Source organism: Sander lucioperca, chromosome 1 (assembly GCF_008315115.2).
Source record: "Sander lucioperca isolate FBNREF2018 chromosome 1, SLUC_FBN_1.2, whole genome shotgun sequence".
In the NCBI taxonomy this organism is placed as follows: Eukaryota; Metazoa; Chordata; class Actinopteri; order Perciformes; family Percidae; genus Sander; species Sander lucioperca.
The window spans coordinates 23,495,292-23,517,964 of NC_050173.1; the positions used below are offsets into that span (position 1 = coordinate 23,495,292).

Genomic DNA, 22,673 nt, shown 5'->3' on the forward strand with positions numbered 1-22,673 from the left:
TACATCTCCCCCTCACTTAGATGTGACTCTGTTCACTTGCCCTCCTTCCCTCAGCACCTTCTCCATTGTCACCTGTCACTTCCTCTCCTCCCTCCTGCCATTTCAGACAAGGAGATGAACATCAGACTGAGTGCAGAAGCATGGAGAGAGGAGGGAACCCTGTGTGGAGAACAAACTGCCTTTTCTCAATGAGCTTCAAAGAGCTGTCACATCAGAGACATGAGGCTGCACTCTTACACTCTCCCCTCGCTTCATTCCAATTCATTTACTTATGCACTATCTGAGACACATATCTAGGCTGCTTTTTCCGCCTTTCCTCATCCGTCCTCTTTTGAACGGGTTTGTCCTCACTGCTGCTGAATCACATTTTCTGTAGTGAAATGTCGCTGCACGAAGAACCCGTTGAACCCACCGTCTCTCCCTCACTCTCTTCTCACTCTGCCTCTGTGTCTCGCTGTGTCTAAGACTCTCTGCAATAACACTGTCTAGCCTCAGGTGGCCCGTCATCGTCTGCTCCTCTGGGTAATTCAGAGCTCGACTGAGTTCTGCTGGTGAATACGTCTTAAAGCGATAGAGCAAATAGATGTCTTTGCACCCTTAGCCTGGCATCATTGCTAAAACACAATACATCTAGTCCTGGAATTGTATCTAGGATAGTCTTTCAGGCCATTTCCAGCTTATGTTTGCAAGTGCTGCTCTGTGTGTGTGTGTCTGAGGGTGTGTGACTGAGGGACAGTGTGGCAGTGTGTTTGTGTATCACTGCAGCACAATACAGCTTGTCAGGCAAGTGGCATTCTTTTAGCTTCTCTGCTTTGTCCCCATTCACCAGCGTGTCGCCCAATTTTCTGCCATACCGAATGCAAATACTGAACCTCTTTTCAGAAAGATGTTCTTTATTCTGTGGAAAGTGGCACAGAAAAGATCATACACTGACAGCAGTCTGACTTTTCATCCAGAGCATACCTTTTTATTCAGCAGGAGCCAGGCTGAGGGAGACATGGTGACCTGCCACCTGCCAGGTCAGAGAGCAGAGCTCCACTCGTTCTCCATTCAGCCTGGGCAACTGAAAACAAAGCAACAGTTGAACTTGTAACCTCAAATGTTAACATGCACACTTATCTTCCGTGCAAATCTCCTGTCCAATTCCAAAGGCATTAAAGGCACACGTCATGTGCCATGAAACAGAATTCCCATAAAGTATATTTTTTTCTTAAACTGTAGCGCTCAGTCAGACTGTAATGATGTTGTCATCAAGAGTAAAATCCTAAAGCTGCTCTGTAGACGGAGAGTAATGGCATGACTCTGACAGCAGCCATGCTGATTTTAACTGGGCACATTTTCTGACTACCAGCTGTGCGCTCAACATCAAAATTAAACTTATTTGGATGGAAATCCTCAAACAAAAATCCTGTGAGCATACAAAGTCAATCTAATTTAAAGTCACTGGATTTGGACTTATTTTCGTAACAATCAAGTATCAAAAACTGAGGAGGACACGCTGTTGGATGCTGTCCTCCTCTCCTACTTCAATGCCTAACGAATCTATCTCTTTCTCCCCCTGATCCTGTCTTTCACTGGTTGAAGCCTGAAAATATTGTAAACAAATTAATAACATAACTAATTCCACTGGTCGGACTGTTCCGCTCTGTTTCAGACTGATACCTCCGGTTCAGGCTGGTCCTCATCCTCAACACGTGCCTTTTTCAGTCGCGGAAAATACTTTTCAATACTCATCTGGATTGAAGCAGCAAACATTCAGTGTAAGAGTAAAAAATTACATAACATTATTTATAATACGTTTATTTGATTCACAGCTGCTACATATAGTGTTTTGACCTCGACAACCCAACTGCATTTTACCGCAAACTTGCGACTAGTTAACTTTCTAAAGCAGGCGCAATCGCTTGTTTGCTAAGGGTCGGGTCGGGACGCCAACATTAACACACTGACAACATAAAATATTTTTTATAGCACTTTTTAATGTGTGATTTAATAAAGGTGTTCACAAGAGACGGAGGAGAGCAGGGAAAGGAAATGCAGTTGAACGTGTTTTAAATAGCGTTTAGAAAAATAAATAACGAAACGCAATGTGCGGCGGCTGGTGTTAATAGTGAGACGCACCGCCACACATTAGTCTATGTGTGGGAAACACTGGCACTAGTCAATACATACTGTACATTTCGCCACCACTAATGCCAAAATAACACGCATCAAGCAGGATTTGTTTGACATCGCCCATTCGCAATTTACGGTATAGTGGGCGGAGAAAGGCGCTCATTACCCAATGAACTGCAGGTTTGGTAAATACAACGTAAGCTGATGTATCACAGCGTGCGCTTTCTGTGGGTTGGCCATGGCGCTGATAACACTACTTTCGCAAATGTACGTACATCTGGCCCTGAGGCAGTTGTCTGTACCTGTAGATACTGACTTTACTTTTTTAATATCATAGATAGCACAACAGAAATTATTTTTAACAGTGGATTTACCCTTTAGAGAATGCATGGTAACAATGGTATATTCTGATTTATCTCTCTCCACCATTGGTTTGTTTTACCATGGCCAAATAAAAAGGTCATGGTGATGTTTATGGTTAAAGGATTTTGTCTTAACACAGCTAATTATTATTTATTGTTTTTTCTTCCAATGAAATCCATCTTCTTGGAACTGGAAAAAAGGTCTTTGTGTACCCACAATCTAATTCATCCACACAATATAAGATTATACAGGAATAATCTTGACTGAATGCCTGCCAATCCACCAGGAAGTATATGTTTTCATAAATAAGTTTTAGTTTAGAGTAGGCTTAACAAATGATACAGGCTAGCCTGAGTTGATTTTCTCATCAATGGTGGAGCTAGATCATCAGAAACAAGACACTTTATAGGTCGACTGCTGCATAGTTTTCATTTCTCTCTGACGTTGATGTTGACAGATGTAGTTTTTATCAAAGAAAATTGAAGCATGCCATTGTAATACTTTTTATCAACCACTGTCCTGATGTTATTATCCAGGCTCCGTGCTGGACGTGATCAAGCATATCATCTCGCGAGGCGAACACAAGACAGGCGTCCTGGACGAGGCCAGCATAGCCACAGTGTTGAAAGATGTGCTTGAAGGCCTGGAGTACCTACACAAGAACGGACAGATCCACAGGTAACAAGACTTGTGACATTGCACTCTGGTCCTGTAATAAAACTGACACATGACTTTCTATTACCAGTACGCACAGATATCAGACTTCAGACAGAAAAAAAAAAAAAAAAAAAAAAAAATATGTATACTGTATTATGTGTTATATGGACCTGTGTCTGCAATAAAGCTTTATTATTATTATTATTCACCTTGGCGGTTTATGGAGCATAAACTTTCTCTTCTCTGTTGTTCTAATATTATGTCCCCCGCCTTGACTTCTTGGGACTAGGGCTGGGCAATATGGAGAAAATCAAATATCACAATATTTTTTACCAAATACCTCAATATCGATACAGCAACGATATTTTAGTGTTGACAGTTGGTGCTTTCACAAAATATTTACACAATGAGATTTTTGATAAATAAACATCAGTAATGTGGATATAATGACTAAGTGGGTAAAGGCAAATAATAGAACAGTTACAACAGTCTGGTAAGTTCAGAAAATGACATAACTTTACTGTAATGCAGCCTTTAAAACCAGGATAAGACAACACTTATGTCATATTACGATATCCAAAATCTAAGACGATATCTAGTCATATATCATGATATCTATACAATATCGATATATTGCCCAGGTCTACTTGGGACATGATGTTATTATAGTGGAGTCTTTGTCCATTTGTGTTTGTGAGCACACTAATTCTGATACAGTGCATTATAGAAACTTAATGCTTGAGCACAGAGGCTCCCACTATACAGTAGAACTGATTGCTGTACATCAGATGCATTTTTGGATTAAAGTATAATTTTTTGAGACTACCCTAATCAAATGTTTTTCAGATACAGATTTCATATTAATACTTGATATTAATTAAAACGTGTTATTTGGCTCAGAAAGAGCTTCTACCCTCAGGCCAATAGAATCCTAAATGAGGTCACTGCCTAAGACTACAGTATTTGCTGCAAGAAATCTGTAGACTATGACTTCCGGGCTGATAATCTTTAGTTACTGTATGAATATGAAATGTGTGAATGACAGATTTGCATGCCACAGGAAATTAAATCCCAAAAGCTCTCTTCTAAGCCAGTTCAAGACCTGGCTAAGTCCTGCACACTCACGCTGTTACAATGAACCCAGTCTACATATTGGCTGTAGAAGTCATCGCACTACCTCTTCTGTATTTAATATTAATTACTCAAGTATCATACGTCTCTTAATTCTCCCACTGGCACATATAGCCCAGGACAGGCTACATGTGTAAATAATGCATACCTTTTCAGCTTGGTTAAGTGTTCAGCAGCTTTCAGAGTAGTGTGCCTATGAGAAACCGAGAGAGAGGTTTGATTTAAGACTTTGACCATGGGATGAGGGATGTGTAGATTAAGCATCGACTCATTAACCTCTTAATTAGAAAACTGCTGTATCCTATAGAAACTATAGGTAGAGATGTATAGAATTACACTGTTCAAATGACTGTTAATTAAAAGGAAAATCCACTGCGGTATACCTCTGCTGCAGCATTTAAGTATCCACTTTCAGCATAATGTGACAGGGTTATCGGTCAGTGCCAGAGACGGAAATGTTTTTCCCCGAGTGAAACCTGCCTTTAACTCTGTGCCCTGTCGAAGGAGACATTAGGGGATCATTAATAGACCATTCATTTATCACTTGTGTCCACCCGAGGCTCTGAGGTGTGACTTGTGGAAAAGGAATTGTGAGGTAATCCCCCAGCACTGAAAATCATTGACAAGCTGAGAGTGGAGAAGCTATGGTCAGTCCATCGAGGTCGGCTGATGTACACGTGCACATATGGTCGTGTGTGTCCCTCCTGTTTAAGCTGGATCATATGAGTCGGAGCCCCAGGGGCACGGGTGATTGAGAGATTTAAGGGGGTGAGGCTTGACGAGGAGGGTGAAAGCGAGAAAGTGTCACATGATATGTTCCATCCAGCCCAGGGCGGCAGAAAAGCAATTAGAGTCTTCACGGCCCGGGCTGTATCCTCAACCAGAGACATTTACCACATGACGGCGAACTGCTCCACCACCACATTCACAGCAGCTCAGAAAGTCAGTGATTCAGAGGTGACACTTGTCCTCTAACTTGAGCAGCAGGTAGACAACATGCACATGGAAATAAGAAAAATGTGTCCAAGGGTCATATGCATGTGATATGCATATGGAGTCAGAGTGTGCAACACTTATTTCTTATTTTTAAGTCTACCTCCAGTGATCAGCACCTCACTACAAACCTTGGTGTGTCTTATTTTTCTATATTGGGCAACATGCACATGATAAGGGAAGAATAGTCTGGATTTTGTCAGTTGAATCTTCGAAAATCTGCCTGCATGTTAATTATTGGAAAGCCCTGTTGTGGGGAGCTCTTTGCTTGCTCATCTCTGAAACCTGACATTTCTTCTGAGGGTACATGCGAGGGCTCTGCCTGGCAAATTACTCACTATGTGGTTTCGTAATGATCAGGTAATGGCTGTACTTATGCCGCCTCTGGGAGAGTCTCTTGCTGTAGATTAAAGGGAAGTTGATAAATGAAAAATTGATTTGGAAAAACATATGAGAATACAATTCAGCAGTATGGAGAAAGCAGTCACAAATAGAGAAGCAAAGGAAATATATTTTTGTGGTCAAAAAGTGCACGGTTAAAAGAGGGGAGGTATTTCATCTCCATAGGAGACCCACAGGGCATCTCATAAACCCTCTTTTACAGCCCTGTTAGGGGCACTGTGAGCCTGGCACCAGGATGTGATGTCACAGGAGGTGACCCGGTGAAGCTGCAAGGTGTGCTGCTGCCAGATGAGAGTGATTAATCTTCTTGACAGTTTCATACCATGGCTGTTCCCACCTGGCTACTGCCTGGCTATCATTTCAGCAGGTCATAAATATATAGAGACCACACATATCCTGCTCATTTTTCAATATTCTTTGATGGCATAACATCTTTTAGTGTCTGGAAACATTTTGATGATTTAACATGGAGAAATAAGCTTCAAATTTCAGTGCTTGTTCTGGCGTAATCCCGCCTACTATTGTAAGATATGGCTGGATGGATCACTAGTAGGAGTTGGGACTTGAAGTGCAGGTTGGCTTTTTTCCTCTCCGCTACAGTATTTCTTTGAACTTGCATGGTGCATTGTGTCGCCACCTTCTCCCTCCTCCTCCTCTCCTGTGAATGTTAATGACTGTCTGCATTCTGCAGCCTTTTTCTCAGAGCATTACAATCTGCTGCAGTGAACCAAAATGAACCTTCAGGGTTCTTGAATGAGTGCAGGAGGGATGCAATCAGATCACCTTGATCACTCTTTGCGAGTGACGCAGCTATGTGGGTTGTCTTTTATCAGAGTAGAGCATATTTAAATCGTAAATCCACCTTAAAGTAATATTAAGATGTTGTTTCTCAGAGATTAGTTGTAATTGTGAATTTGAACAAGCTGATTATGTCATATAGCTATATGTAGACGGTGAGTAATGAAAGAACTCTGAGGACACTATGGCAGTAAAATGCTTCTGATTAATATACTTTAAGCTCTTCATTCATATAAAACTCATCTTGACGTAGTATGTGAAACAAAAACTCTTTTGAGCACAAAAAGTCACTCATTAATTCATTAATTGAACAACTTCAAAACGTGATGAAGTCTTGATCGTGATTATTACCCACACTAGAGTTCAGTGAACCACTTTGGCCATAGCTTGTAATTTGGTACAGATATCCATGGTGGCCCGAGGATAAATCCTAATGACTTTAGTGATCCTGTGACACTTCATCGAACGCCAAGTTTTCACTCATCCAGTGAAATATGTAATATATTTGATGGATTGGCACAAAACATTGTTCAGACATTCATGGTTCCCAGATATGAATGAATCCTAGTGACTTAGGTTATTACCCGTTTTACTGTCAGAAATCATCCATATAACTCATTGTAAATTCTCCATTGGGGTGGATTATTTTCTACAACTAGCATAGTTCAACTTTCCGGGCATGTTTCCTGATGTAGAAGCAAAGTCTTTTTTTCTTGGACAAATGTGGGCATGAGATGATAAGTTAGCAGGTCTTGTGACATGGCCAGAGTGGTTAATTGGCCTGGACTGAACCCACAATACCTCATTAAAATACAGTACTTTATTAGCCCAGGCTAAACCCTGAATCACAAGCGCTAGTATTCATGACTGGACTCACTGAGAGAGGGACGGTGGTTGTGTAAACCAGGAAAAGTATTTTGGGATACTCCCAGACTTGCCTTTTAGCCTCAAGTGGTCAACTCTGCACGTCCTCTCTAATCCTTAAAAAGCAACATCTCAAATTACCAAATGTAAATCATCCCCGTTGTATGTACTAACACCCAAGGTAGAGGATGAGCATGTTCTTTTAGGCAGAAGTGGTGAGTGCAAGAAACTGGAAGGTACTGTGACCTGATGTCACCTAGCTGTTATGTCAGAGCAGCAAAGTGACAGTGGGATAAGCCAGAGAGCCGCCGAGCCCAGACGTCTGTACGGCAGCAGACATTTCTAACGGTGGCCTTTCAAAGCAACGGCTGTCATGTCAGTTTTTCATCCACCCTTTCCCTTCCTCTGCATCATCCCTAGTGTAACCATTACATAAATGAACTCGTCTAGACAGAAATGCACATCAAAGTTTTTCCACATGTAGTACAGTGACAGCTCTTTCTGCCTGAGCTTATTACTTAAAAGACTCTGTTTAGAGAAGGCATTGACACAGTCAGCTATCACCCTGTCTATCCCAGTCTACTTCGTGATAGTTTTATCATCCCAGCAGTCATTTGGTAGCCTGGTCCTACCCGACTCTGGTACATTTCATTTGTACAGACAGTCTGGCCACTCTCCATTGACAAGTGTTAACTTCCTTGAAGGCGGGTATTCTGTTGAAGTTTAAAACTATTGGATCTGCCCAGAGCCACTCTGGATCTGCCATAACCAATCGCTAACGTTTGGTCGTGACGTCGGCTTAGCATCGCTAGCGTTAGCCTTAGCTAACTCCTTCAACACTAACGGAGCGAGCTGGAAAATCAAACTTTTCCCGAACCCCGTGGGGAGGAGGGCCACAATATCATGGCCACCAACAAAACTCAGCAAAGATTGTTCTTGCTCGGGCTTTAATTTCTGGATATTCGGCAGCGTTGCCACAACAGACTGAATGGCTTCGCTCGCATCTTTGTCCGCCGCCATTACGGAACTACAACTCAAACTAGCGCACAACCTCAACGTCATCGTTCTCAGCCACTCCCTCTGTTCGCTGATTGGACCGGTAAAGATTTGGCCGGAGAAAACCCAAGAATATACTGCAAACCCAGACGGAGTACTGAAGGAAAATTAAAATTGAGCGGAAGTACGTAGGAGGGCAGAGCCAGGCTAGTCATTTGGTCCTCCAGTGGGAATCCCCATGTATTGCTTTTAGCCAGTGGTTCTAATATGTCACATATGCTGCATTCCTCCCTCTGTGCCTCACTGTTTGCCACTCCCTGCCCCTGTTGCTACAACATCTGTTGTATTTTACTGGAGCACTCTTAGCTAAAGAGGCTTCTACACTCAAGTATTCAGCAGAATTTGAACAAAGATCTGAACAGTGACCTGCAAATTCTTAAGACCCTTTAGCACATAGTGTGCCTTGAGTGGGTTGCTCGTAAAGATTGTACTTCTTGTAGCTACAGGAGAAGAGGTGCTTAAGCCAAAATTGCCAACTCCACCTCCTCTACTTTTTTTGCTGCAAAACCGCAGGAAGAGTTCAGGAACCCAGGTAATAGGTTCTTTAGTGATCCAGGGAAAGTTTCAGCCATGCATTTCAATTTCCTGTCTGAGTAGCACAAGAATCGTTCCAACCACCACAATTGTCTCTGTATTTGCATCTGGTATTTGGCATGCATTTATAGTCTGGATTGAATTATATGCCCAATAAAGTGAGCCTTTGTTTCTTGGAAGCTGAGTCATGTCTCATCTCCAAAACAGTACTCGAAAGACCAGTCTATTTTTTACATTCATTGAGACCAATTTGTTTGCATGAAGGATACAACAGCATTCATCTTTCAGCTGAAGTTGCAAGCGTTTTATTCCAGTGCCCCCATCTGGTAACAAAGTGAACTGCTCCGCTGTTGAGACTGCATCTCTTTTGAATCATTTGTCTGCCTGTCAGTACAGTTTTAAGAACTCTCAGGGTAATTTGTGCAAATGAAATCTGTTAGAAGTTGTGGAAGGTGGTGTAATGTGCTGACAGTTCTGGGGCTATTCCACTTCAGTGTTCTTTGTCCTGTCAAGTCTTGCTCCCATGGTTCTCTTTTAAAATGTACATTCACTCCCTGAAAGCCTGGACAGCAGAAAGAGCCGACTGATGTCCTCTGTGACAATATGCCGCCATCCTTATTTTTTATTTCCTCATCTTTCACTTGACCCTTTGACTTTATCTCTGGAAGTCTGTTGCTATGACAACTCTGTCTGGCTGGTGAGGTGGCCGTATATATTCTGTGTGGCAGTCTGTGCAATTGTGTGCGAGTGTGCACGGAGGCAGACAGGCAGTCAGACAGCTGTCCCTGCGGAATCCTCTTATCACCACCAGGGGAGGCTGAACAGGGATGAACAAATTAACTACAGACTGTGTGTGTTGCCAATAAAGTCTAAAAAAAATCTAGAGACCCAGAGTGGTAGAGAGATGATAGATTTGAAGCGTATTTGTTGAACTAAGATGTATAAAATCCAAGTTATCAGTGGGCGATAAAGTAAAGAAGAGATCAATATGCTTGAATTAACTGAGGGTAGAACTAAAGTAGTCTTTCATAAAACGTTAATAACTTTATGTCATTACTGGAGCTACTTCAATCACTTTATCTTTGACAGCTCCTTGAGAGAGGAGTTTATTTAATGTACAAATTCTTGTTTTGTCTTTCACAGAGATCTAAAGGCTGGAAACATTCTCCTCGGGGATGACGGTTCAGTGCAAATTGCAGGTATTTTTATATTTAGCAACGAGGCAACACCATCTTTCAGCACCTGTCACCAATTAGCCAGATTAGGTGTGAAGAAGTAGTTGTGCTGCAACCTCATTTATTCCTGTTAGATTGCCAACTCTGTTCCACTATATCAGTGTATTTATGCATAGGAGGCCTAGTCCATGGAGGAAAATTAACTTCTTGACAATACTTTTATTGACTTACTGCTTTGGATCATTTGTGTGTGTTTGTCTAATTTTCTTTCCCTCTCTCTGCCCTTCCTTCAGACTTTGGTGTCAGTGCCTTTCTAGCCACAGGCGGTGACATCACTCGAAATAAAGTGCGCAAGACGTTTGTGGGAACGCCATGCTGGATGGCCCCAGAGGTCATGGAGCAGGTTGGTCATCTTTAGCATGGAGCCAAGAAGTAACCATGATGACAGAAAGCTACCAATCAGACACGACTTATCTTAGCAGGCGAGAAACAGACATTCAATATTAATTGGCAATGAATGGAATGACATTTTTATTTTTTACTGACACTGTTGTAGAAATCTAAGACCTGTAGCCAAAGCTGCTTATCTTTCCTATGACTAAGCACTCTGCGACAATACAATAAGACTCTGGTGCCTGAACTTGCAGATTATGTATGACTTTAAATGCTGAAAATTAGCCCATTTCCATCCAAAGAACTGTCTGGATTTTTGTGGTCTACCTCGAGAGAGAACCAATTTCTTCCATGAACACAGTTGATGTTTTTGATATTTGAATTTGTGGCTCTCATGTCATTACAAGATGAAGATGACATATGCTTCTGTTTCCACAGGTGAGGGGATATGATTTCAAAGCAGATATTTGGAGTTTTGGGATCACAGCCATTGAGCTTGCCACAGGGGCCGCACCTTATCACAAATACCCGCCAATGAAGGTGAGGACACGGTGGAGCAATCTAGCTTACTTAGAAATGTGGAGTTAATGACACAAGACAAATGCAAAGTCAGTTCCTCTGACTTTCTGTGGACACAGCTGATGAGATGCCACGTGTTGTGCCCTTGTGACATTTGAGTGAAAAATGTTGCTGGTGTCCTCAGGTCTTGATGCTGACGCTGCAGAATGATCCCCCGTCCCTGGAGACCGGCATCACAGACAAGGAGATGGTAAAGAAATACGGCAAATCCTTCAGGAAGATGATCTCCCTGTGTCTACAGAAGGAGCCAGAGAAAAGGTGTTGATTGTAATGCCTTTACATAGAGTCTCATATAGCACGCAATGCTTTACATTGGCTTCCAGTAGATATGTTTAATCAAAGGCAGTATGGTAATGATGTGCTAATTCCAAAACAATCAGCATGTTCATTCATATGTGGTGTCATGGACAGTTACTTTACAGATTTACACTACTTGGCACATGTTAAGCAAAGCAGCATATAATTGCTTTTATTGTCCTGACCACAATCCTTTTTGTTTCATTGTGTTTTCCCTGGTTCTGTTAAACATATGTTGCACCTTTTTTTTCTATTATTGAGAGTATAACAGAACTGGTTTATCTCCATTCTGCTGTTTTTCAGGCCGACATCCTCAGAGTTGTTGAAGCATAAATTCTTTCAGAAAGCAAAGGTAGGTGCTTGAGCTCCCTCTGGGCCTGTGACTCGATTAGTTACACAGTGAGTCAGCATCATCCACGATTCAGGCACTAGTTGAGCTGGTTGATGCGTAAAGGTCTGAGCCTGCAGAAGTGATTGGACCTGAATGGCCTAATATGGCCTCTGTTTAAAATTTAAGCTGCTCTTAATGACTGTAGGTTGGTTATTATTTAGTTCCAGAAGTTTAGAAATGATTGACTCATTGGGAGTTTATGTAGGAACAAGAGTTGTAGTTATGCATCAAGAGATATTACCAATAAAGTCTCTCCCTGAGGTGTTTGTGTGAGTCAGACTACTTCTCACTTGGTTCAACTTGTCAGTTTATCTGACCCAAGCTGAGGCCATTGCAGCATTCTTCTCATTATTGACCATACAGGGCCGTTTCTAACAAAAGCAGGGATAAGCAGTCTAACTCCAGCCCCCGGCTGCCCAGTACCCTAGCAACTAGAACAACTAGAGTGCTGGTTCAGCATGTCACACCGCCATATTACTACATTACTCTGGTCAGCAACAAGAACTACCCTTTATGTACAGCAGAGGGCAGGCTTTGTGATTCTTTTAGGTATTTTAGAACAGATACACCTCTGGTATTAATGAGCAAACTTGGGCCTGTGTCAGCCTGCTGTATGGATTTAAATGGCTATCAAGCAAGCATATGATTATTGATTTGCTATTTTGTTCGTTTGTTCTGTTGGTTAAATCATTTGTTGCCATCTTTTGGGAATAAGTGCTAATGAAATGTCCACCATTTGAAGAAAAACAAAATTCCCACTGATGGTTGCAGTTTGGTTTAAAGTAAATTAAAACTTAATTTATATAGTACTTTAATAAACCAGGGTTGAATAACAAAAAATAATAAAGAGAAACATTTGAATGACCATTTAAATCAAAGCTAAGCAAGATTTGTTAAAAGAGAATCTGCATTAATAAAATGCCTTTTTAGAGATGAGATTTAAAACATCAGCTGACCTGACCATCAGTGGGAGTCTTGCACTTTGAGCGGAGCACAACCAGGGGCCCTTATTCTGATGACCTGAGAGACGTGGACCTATATGAAGTCAGGGACTCACTGATACAGAATATGGTGGAGCTAAGTTGTGGAAGGCTTTAAAAGTAATGAGATGGATTTTAAATTAAATTCTACATTTTTACAGGAAGCCAGTGTAGCTAAGAGTCTTACTAAAGCACATTATGGGTCGCAGATCAATTTCTGAATAATACAAGACTTAATCAGGTAACAGAATAAACAGATATAGCTGATTTTGGTGTAACCGCTGTTTCTTTCCTCTTTATGATAGACCCATGAGTATTTACATGAGAGGTTGCTCCAGAGGGCACCCACAATAACAGAGAGGTCGAAAAGGGTAAGACGTCAATGGTTTAAAATCTACACTTTGTGCTTCATTGCTAAAAAGATGAGCTCAGTTGTGCGCATATGTGTTGACAGGTACGTCGAGTGCCAGGTTCAAGTGGTCGGCTGCATAAAACGGAGGATGGCGAATGGGAATGGAGTGACGATGAGCTGGATGAAGAAAGTGAAGAGGGCAAAGCAGCCGTTGCTGCCTTAAGGGTGAGGTGAACCTACAACACGTGTTTCCCTCTCACATTAACACTTTTGTCACACTCTACATGTCTTGTCTTTTAATCACTGTACAATGTTTAAATTTTGTCATTCTCGTGTCTGTGCAGTAGCATGTCCTTTGTCTCTCCACTGAGTCTCCCGTATGTGTGTATGTTCTGTCTGACGGCCAAGGAGCAGCAGGTGAAGCCTGTTAGTGCCACCAGGCGACAAGTGCGCTTCTCCCACCCACTCGAGCTGCCTGCGTCTAGGGTTGTTCACTTGCCACCACAATACAGATGGCATTCCCCTAACAAGGAAGGACTCTCTCTGCACATGTTAGCTAGGGAGCATGTGGTTGCTATAAAGGGCAGGAAAGACCTCGTAGGGAGACAAACGTGAAGGAGAATGACCTTTGTTCATAGAGTGAGGGCTGTAGACATGCATTAGGAAACACCTGTGAATACTGTATACAGGTCAAGTTTGTCTTAACAGTTTTGATGAACCAGATTATCAGGTCTCATCTTGACTTTTGGTCAAATACGCTTTCACTTTGGAGGTCTGTAGGAATGATACTTGATTTTAAATCGGCACACAGCTCTTATCCTCCCCATAGTCGTGATTTTGTTGTAGGATTATGTAACTTTACACTAATCTATCGGAGGACTACTAGTAATTACCAGGCTATGTTATGCAATTGGTTTGTTGAAGGGAAAGGTTCACAACATTGCTTCTAAGCAGAAATGTGGGCATGCTGTAGATCACATGCGAGTCCAATTTGACCCACAAGTTAACCTCGTCAGGAGCGATTAGTCAGTAGTGTAAGCGTCTTTTTAAACCGTGAGATATTTTGTGTCTCATGGGAAGGGAGCGATTGTAAAGGAGATTGTGTCCAAATAACTAGGTATGTATTTTACATGCATAACCATTTCCTGAATTTATTTCTTAAAATTTGGAAAATTGTCAGAAACCCTTTTTGTTAACTGTTAAATAGTTTTCTTTGAGGGAGCATTATTCAATCAAAGGAGAGTCGCCTTTCCTGGAAGCCATCTGTATTTCCATTTCTCTTTTTTAAATCATGTTTTATTTATACTGACCCAAATCCCATTTAATCAATACAAGGTAAATTACTTCTCAACCCTGTAAGCGATTTATAATTGGAGCACTAATGCCCATCAAGGGATTCAAATTTAACCATGTCTCTGCTGCTTTGATGCTGCTTTACTGGCTACTTGTTGGCAAACTGAACTTTACATTTTTACACCAGCTATATTGCAGGATATATATCAAAACTCTCACAAACTGATGCTCAACTGGAGCCTGCGGACCTGTGTCATGTCTATGTTTTAAAGACGAATACAGTTTCCTCGGTAACAGCCTGAACACGCAGTAGCTTTGTCTGAATCAGACAGCAGATTCCTGAGCTGATGTTTCTGACATCAGCCAGACATCACGTCCTCTCAGTCAAGTCAGTTTGGCTTCATTTGGGCCTGCAGGGCTTCTGTCCGACTCAACGTTCTTTGGAGTTGGTTTAAACTTTTTCTTTTTTTGCAGATTAAGATATAACAGTGTGACTTCCTCCTGAGTTTGTGTTCACTTACAGTATGCTGCTTCTCTGCTTTTCAAATCTAAAACTAGAAACAATTGTAGAATAGGTATTTCCACTCGTTTACAACTCAATAACAGCACCTAAAGGTGGGCTATATGTAAAAAATATTTTATCAATGTGAATGTAATTTTATATATATATATATATATATATATATATATGTGTATGTATGTATATGTATGTATATATATATATATATATATATATATATATATATATATATATATATATATATATATATATATATATATATATATATATATATACATACATACATACATACATACATACATACACACACACACACACACACACACACACACACACACACAGGGACGTAGTACATTTTCTGGAATTGATGATTATTACACAGGAATGGCTGTTTTTAAATTGACAAATCACAGTACTTCATCACCTTGATGCTAAAATCCTGTAAATCCAATATTCCCATAAATCATACCTCTTATTGATATGCAATATTGCTTGAAATAGCTTAATACATCCGGAGATATTAAAAGGATTGCTACCCTGCTAGGCACTGTATAGCAAAATATCTACTGTTTGCCATATTTCTCGCCCAGCCATATCAGCACCAGCTATTGAAGTGTAGTTGAAGTATTATTAGCTTTTGATATCTCTGTTCCCACTCTAATGAAACGACTGCATTCACCTTAAAGGATGAACTAAGTGAGCCGATTAATGAGTAAAGTAAACGAGTGAGCCGTTGACCTCTCTTGCTTTCTGTGTGTTCTTTGCATCCACGCGTGCTGTTTTTGCTTTGCTTAAAGTCATCATCGCAGTGATATCCTTCTCTGAGTATTATCTTCTTTTATCTGTTTTTACAGTCACCAAGAGTGAAGGAGGGATCACAGAATTCGGAGGTGAGTTTCCGAAGTTATTTCAGTTTACGGTAGCGGTAGCGTGGTTTCTATATACTTCAATGTACTTGGTCAGACTCTGGCAAACAATGTAAAATGTCTGTGTTTTGGAATTCATTAAATGTCAAAAGTGCAGGTAAAGTACTGCAGTTTTAACCTACAAAGTCTACCTAACCTTTAGGAAGTAGACATTGAGTTAAGATTGTTTTGCCAAACTACAGTTGAACTTCTTTTGCGTGTAATGAATATGAGCACAGTCATTTGTGTTACGCTGTGGCAGTCATTTGGATGTGACTGGATTTGTTTGTTCCTTGATTAATAAAACCACATTCAGTCACTTACGTTTGCTTAGACCAGAAAGTCTCAACATTTCATTTTGTTTTTGTGTGTATTCACTGAAATAAAGAATCAGTTCATATAACTCACAAGCCACTGTAGTAGTGCCTGTAAATGTCATTTCTCCTTCAGGTTTTCCAAACCCCTGAGCCTTTAAGTAGTCCACTCCAGCCGACGGCCGCAGGTCAGGCAGAACTACCTCAGGCTGCAGGCCAGGTTCCACTGCAGCCCACACCAGTCAGCACTCCACCCACTGCGCAGGCTACATCTCCCACACCAGGCGTACCCGCTGCTGCTGCTCCCACCACAGTTAGTCTGACCTAGCTCAGTTTATTTTAATCATACTTTCTTAAAATGGGTCTGTCATCTGTCAACAACTGATTTTTCTGATATCCCTTCCTTCTGCTACTCTTGTAAAAGTGCTAATTATTTGTGAAAGCTTTCATTCTACTCAAATGTCTTCATCTGTATTTTGACAGACGCTAGCTGCCTCAGGGGATGTCAAGGCTCCCATTAGTTTGGTATTAAGGTTAAGGTATGTATCCCCAAATACACAAAAGGACATTTCTTTTTAGCAAGACCTATGACTTTTAATTAACCTCGTTGGTTGCTGCTTTTATCTGTCTTTTATACTGATGCTTTTACCCTGTATCACTTTGGGATTTGTTTTAATTGTAAAGTGCGTTATGAATAAAATTTATTATTATTATTATTATTATTATTATTATTATTATTTAATCAGTAGACAGCAGGTGAATTGTCATCCATCCATCCATCCATCTTCATCCGCTTATCCGGTCTCGGGTTGCGGGGGTAGCAGCTCCAGCAGGGGACCCCAAACTTCCCTTTCCCGAGCCACATTAACCAGCTCCGACTGGGGGATCCCAAGGCGTTCCCAGGCCAGGTTAGAGATATAATCCCTCCACCTAGTCCTGGGTCTTCCCCGAGGCCTCCTCCCAGCTGGACGTGCCTGGAACACCTCCCTAAGGAGGCGCCCAGGGGGCATCCTTACCAGATGCCCGAACCACCTCAACTGGCTCCTTTCGACGCGAAGGAGCAGCGGCTCTACTCCGAGCTCCTCACGGATGACTGAGCTTCTCACCCTATCTCTAAGGGAGACACCAGCCACCCTCCTGAGGAAACCCATTTCGGCCGCTTGTACCCTGGATCTCGTTCTTTCGGTCATGACCCAACCTTCATGACCATAGGTGAGGGTAGGAACGAAAACTGACCGGTAGATCGAGAGCTTTGCCTTCTGGCTCAGCTCTCTTTTCGTCACAACGGTGCGATAAATTGAATGTAATACCGCACCCGCTGCGCCGATTCTCCGACCAATCTCCCGCTCCATTGTTCCCTCACTCGCGAACAAGACTCCAAGGTACTTGAACTCCTTCACTTGGGGTAAGGACTCATTCCCTACCTGGAGAAGGCACTCCAACGGTTTCCTGCTGAGAACCATGGCCTCCGATTTAGAGGTGCTGATCCTCATCCCAGCCGCTTCACACTCGGCTGCGAACCGATCCAGTGAGTGCTGAAGGTCACAGGCCGATGATGCCATCAGGACCACATCATCTGCAAAAAGCAGCGATGAGATCCCCAGCCCACCGAACTGCAACCCCTCTCCACCCCGACTACGCCTCGATATCCTGTCCATAAATACTAGAAACAGGATTAGTGACAAAGCGCAGCCCTGGCGGAGGCCAACTCTCACCTGAAACGAGTCCGACTTACTGCCGAGAACCCGGACACAGCTCTCGCTTTGGTTGTACAGAGATTGGATGGCCCTGAGAAGGGACCCCCTCACCCCATACTCCAGCAGCACCTCCCACAGTATCTCCCGGGGGACCCGGTCATAGGCCTTCTCCAGATCCACAAAGCACATGTAGACCGGTTGGGCATACTCCCAGGCTCCCTCCAGGATCCTTGCGAGAGTAAAGATCTGGTCCGTTGTTCCACGACCAGGACGGAATCCGCATTGTTCCTCTTCAACCTGAGGTTCGACTATCGACCGAACCCTCCTTTCCAGCACCTTGGAGAAGACTTTACCAGGGAGGCTGAGAAGTGTGATACCCCTATAATTGGCACACACCCTCTGGTCCCCCTTTTTGAAAAGGGGAACCACCACCCCGGTCTGCCACTCCTTAGGCACCATCCCAGACTTCCACGCAATGTTGAAGAGGCGTGTCAACCAAGACAACCCCTCCACACCCAGAGCTTTAAGCATTTCTGGACGGATCTCATCAATCCCTGGGGCTTTGCCACTGTGGAGTTGTTTAACTACCTCAGCAACTTCCACCAGGGAAATTGACGACAATCCCCCATCATCCTCCAGCTCTGCCTCTACCATAGAGGGCGTATTAGTCGGATTTAGGAGTTCCTCAAAGTGCTCCTTCCACCGCCCTATTACCTCCTCAGTTGAGGTCAACAGCGTCCCATCCTTACTGTACACAGCTTGGATGGTTCCCCGCTTCCCCCTCCTGAGGTGGCGAACGGTTTTCCAGAAGCACCTTGGTGCCGACCGAAAGTCCTTCTCCATGTCTTCTCCGAACTTCTCCCACACCCGCTGCTTTGCCTCTTTCACAGCAGAGGCTGCAGCCCTTCGGTACCTTGCCACTGCCTCCGGAGTCCTCTGGGATAACATATCCCAGAAAGACTCCTTCTTCAGTCGGACGGCTTCCCTGACCACCGGTGTCCACCACGGTGTTCGTGGGTTACCGCCCCTTGAGGCACCTAAGACCCTAAGACCACAGCTCCTCGCCGCAGCTTCAGCAATGGAAACTTTGAACATTGTCCACTCGGGTTCAATGCCCCCAGCCTCCACAGAGATGCACGAAAAGCTCCACCGGAGGTGTGAGTTGAAAGTCTGTCGGACAGGGGCCTCCTCCAGACGTTCCTAATTTACCCGCACTACCCGTTTGGGCTTACCAGGTCTGTCCAGAGTCTTCCCCCACCCTCTGACCCAACTCACCACCAGATGGTGATCGGTTGACAGCTCTGCCCCTCTCTTCACCCGAGTGTCCAAAACATACGGCCTCAGATCAGATGAAACGATTATAAAATCGATCATTGACCTTTGGCCTAGGGTGCTCTGGTACCAAGTACACTTATGAGCATCCCTATGTTCGAACATGGTGTTCGTTATAGACAATCCATGACTAGCACAGAAGTCCAACAACAAACAACCACTCTGGTTTAGATCAGGGAGGCCGTTCCTCCCAATCACGCCTCTCCATGTGTCTCCATCATTGCCCACGTGCGCGTTGAAGTCCCCCAGCAGAACTATAGAGTCCCCCACTGGAGCCCCATATAGGACTCCACTCAAGGTCTCCAAGAAGGCCGAATACTCCGAACTCTTGTTTGGTGCATATGCACAAACAACAGTCAGAGTTTTCCCCCCCACAACCCGCAGGCGTAGGGAGGCGACCCTCTCGTCCACCGGGGTAAACTCCAACGTAGCGGCGCTCAGCCGGGGGCTTGTGAGTATCCCCACACCCGCCCGGCGCCTCACACCCTGGGCAACTCCGGAGAAGAAAAGAGTCCAACCCCTATCCAGGAGTATGGTTCCAGAACCGAGACTGTGCGTAGAGGTAAGCCCCACCAGATCTAACCGGTAGCGCTCCACCTCCCGCACCAGTTCCGGCTCCTTCCCCCACAGAGAGGTGACATTCCACGTCCCCAGAGCCAGCGTCTGCTGCCCGGGTCTGGTCCGTCGAGGCCCCTGACCTTCACTGCCACCCATGTGGCAGCGCACCCGACCCCAGCGGTTCCTCCCACAGGTGGTGGGCCCATGGGATGGAGAGATGGATGCCACGTAGCTTTTTCGGGCTGTGCCCGGCCGGGCTCCGTGGCAAACCCGGCCACCAGACGCTCGCTGACGAGCCCTCCATCTGGGCCTGGCTCCAGATGGGGGCCCCGGGCTTCCTCCGGGCAGGGTCACTCCATCTCTTCCTCGGTCACTCATAGGGTTTTTGAACCATTCTTTGTCTGGCCCCTCACCTGAGACCACTTTGCCTTGGGAGACCCTACCAGGAGCACAAAGCTCCAGACAACACAGCCCTCAGGTTCATAGGGACACACAAACCTCTCCACCACGATAAGGTGATGGTTCCAGGAGAGGAGGTGAATTGTCAGTCTAAGTAACCCCCGATGGATCTCTTTTTTAAGTCTCACATTTGTCAAACATTGTGCTTTTATTCCCAAAATGTTAGTTTAATTGGCTTTGACTTAGGTGAATTGTCAGTCTAAGTAAATATATCATAATCACGATTATTTTGGTCAATATTGAAATCCTGATTATTTAACACGATTACTCATTGACTTTTGGAAAGATGTTGCAATTATTAACTTAAAAAAAGTTAAATCAACAGTGAAAACACCTAGAGCTGTGAAATTCCCCTTAATACTTTTCCTATTCAGAACACAAGACAGTAAGCATTCTACTCGCAAAACGTAATGTACAAAATAATCTTTTTACTCGATTATTCGGTTTTAATTGCACAGCCCTAGTCTAAGTTCCATCACTTCTGTTATGTAGCTGTAACAAACAAGTGATACACTTCACTCCTCTGAGCTGCTCTTTCTTTCTTTCATCTCTTTAGAAATTCAAAAAAGGAGCTAAATGACATCCGCTTTGAATTTATGCCAGGGAGAGGTAAGTGGAGTTTCTGTATTAATCACCAAGTAGTTAATAAAATGTTGACGTCTTCACTGCGGATGCCACATTTTGGGTAATCAGTAAGGGAAACTGACACTTTATACCTGGTGTTTTGTTAAATTTATTTTGCTGCATCAGCTTTCCATCACAGCAGCCAAAATAAAATAAAAAAAAAGCAAAAGCAGCTCATTTCAATATTTCTCACCACTGAGAACAAGGTGCAGAAACACAGCTCTGCTTGTTTTTTTTTTAAGGAGTGCAGTTGTCAGTGTATTTTTCCCAAAACCGTAAGAGAAACCAGCTGTTGTGGAAATGTTTTCTTTTCTCTTTAAATAAAGATTTTTGTCCACCTGTGACAGTTGGTCTCTTATGCTTTGACTTTTCAGACACAGCAGATGGTGTGTCCCAGGAGCTGGTGTCAGCAGGCCTGGTGGACGGGAGGGACTTAGTAATAGGTCAGTGATAAAAACTAAACAAAAACATTCCTCTGTCCCTACACACATTGTGTTTTATTCCTAGAATAGTTACTGTACCTGAAGGTTAAACACTCTGTGCAATGTGATATCATGACTTCGCGTAAACATGCACGCCACTTTCTAAAGCCAAGTGGCATGTTATCTGTACGCATTTTGAGCGCCGTATACAGTGGACGGGTTGGGTTTAGGAAAAGAAGAACCGGTTGGGTTTAGGAAAAGAAGAAAGCTACAGTTGGGTTTAGGAAATGTGACACGCGGGTTGGGTTTAGGAAAAGAAGAACCAGTTGGGTTTAGGAAAAGAAGAACCAGTTGGGTTTAGGAAAAGAACAAAGCGACGGTTGAATTTAGGAAACCTGACACGCGGGACACGAAGGAAACGTGACACGCGGGACATGATCCCTGGTGAAAGTCCTGTGTTTGACCCATTCACCACCCCGACCAACCTCCCTACGCAGATTTTCGCCCTTTCATACTGCTCGCTACGGCGTAAATTGACACGCAATCGCAAGGTAATGTAAGCCAATGGAGGCCAAACAGCGTTAAAACACGCTAAAAAGCGATTATGTGTCTTGAAAACACGCCAAAATGGCATATAAATTGGCGTGTCATACATACGCCACTTATTGAGATCAGTCTGCTCTGTGGATCATATACTAAAAAAAGCTCACAGTGCAGTATTCGGTCATTTTTCCCATCTCACATTGTCTCACATTTCCCTCTCTTTCTGAACATACACAGCACATACACATTTTTGTGTGTTTTCATTGGCTGAAACATTGTCTTTTTTTCAGTTGCTGCAAATTTGCAGAAAATAGTTGATGAACCCCAAGGCAATAAAAATGTCACTTTCAAACTGGTGAGTGCTACACCTTCATCTGTAAACGATAGTAGTTGTTTCTAATAAATCACTGATCTACATTTTTTTTTTTTTTGGGATTGTAGTTTTATTAAATCTAAATGAGTAGTACTGTACAACTTTTTATACCAAGCCTGTTACATAGAGGAGCAATTATTGAACTGGAAAAGCCCACAAAGGCCCAGTCATACTAGTTGAGGGATGTGATGGAGCACCTTAAAATAGATAAGCTAAAGTATATGTTTTGACAGAATATGGCAGACATGGTGAATGAACTAGACATCATATTAATCATCTTTGTCTTTATCTGTAAACACACACATCAAATTTGAATAGCTATGTCATTTCTCTATCTTCCCCTGTCTGTGTAGTTATTGTTCATTCAGTATTAGTATGTTAAAACGATGAACAGGCTGTTTTAAGACGAGACAAGACAGCACTCAATGTGCCCAGATCCAGGTTAAAAAATAAAGGTGACCGAGCCTTTGCAGTAGCTGCTCCAAACCTTTTGGGCATTTCTGCCTTTAATAGATAGGATAGTTAGATATGAGAGGGGGAAGACATGCAGGAA

At 43.0% G+C, this 22,673-nt stretch overlaps 1 protein-coding gene across 2 annotated transcripts in view; it reads left to right on the forward strand.

Annotated features, from left to right (window-relative positions):
- oxsr1b (oxidative stress responsive kinase 1b) overlaps positions 1 to 22,673 on the forward strand; it is a 57,191-nt gene that overhangs the window by 31,677 nt on the left and 2,841 nt on the right. Inside the window, exons 4-17 of one of the 2 annotated variants that reach the window (XM_031281983.2) lie at positions 3,015 to 3,156; positions 10,057 to 10,112; positions 10,382 to 10,491; positions 10,920 to 11,021; positions 11,185 to 11,318; positions 11,661 to 11,709; positions 13,034 to 13,099; positions 13,183 to 13,305; positions 15,748 to 15,783; positions 16,249 to 16,425; positions 16,596 to 16,651; positions 20,715 to 20,767; positions 21,157 to 21,225; positions 22,038 to 22,102. In XM_031281983.2, coding sequence (XP_031137843.1) covers positions 3,015 to 3,156; positions 10,057 to 10,112; positions 10,382 to 10,491; positions 10,920 to 11,021; positions 11,185 to 11,318; positions 11,661 to 11,709; positions 13,034 to 13,099; positions 13,183 to 13,305; positions 15,748 to 15,783; positions 16,249 to 16,425; positions 16,596 to 16,651; positions 20,715 to 20,767; positions 21,157 to 21,225; positions 22,038 to 22,102 — 1,238 coding nt within the window. Of the gene's footprint in view, positions 1 to 3,014; positions 3,157 to 10,056; positions 10,113 to 10,381; positions 10,492 to 10,919; positions 11,022 to 11,184; positions 11,319 to 11,660; positions 11,710 to 13,033; positions 13,100 to 13,182; positions 13,306 to 15,747; positions 15,784 to 16,248; positions 16,426 to 16,591; positions 16,652 to 20,714; positions 20,768 to 21,156; positions 21,226 to 22,037; positions 22,103 to 22,673 lie in introns of both variants that reach the window. The other variant, XM_036000972.1, reaches the window with a different exon arrangement.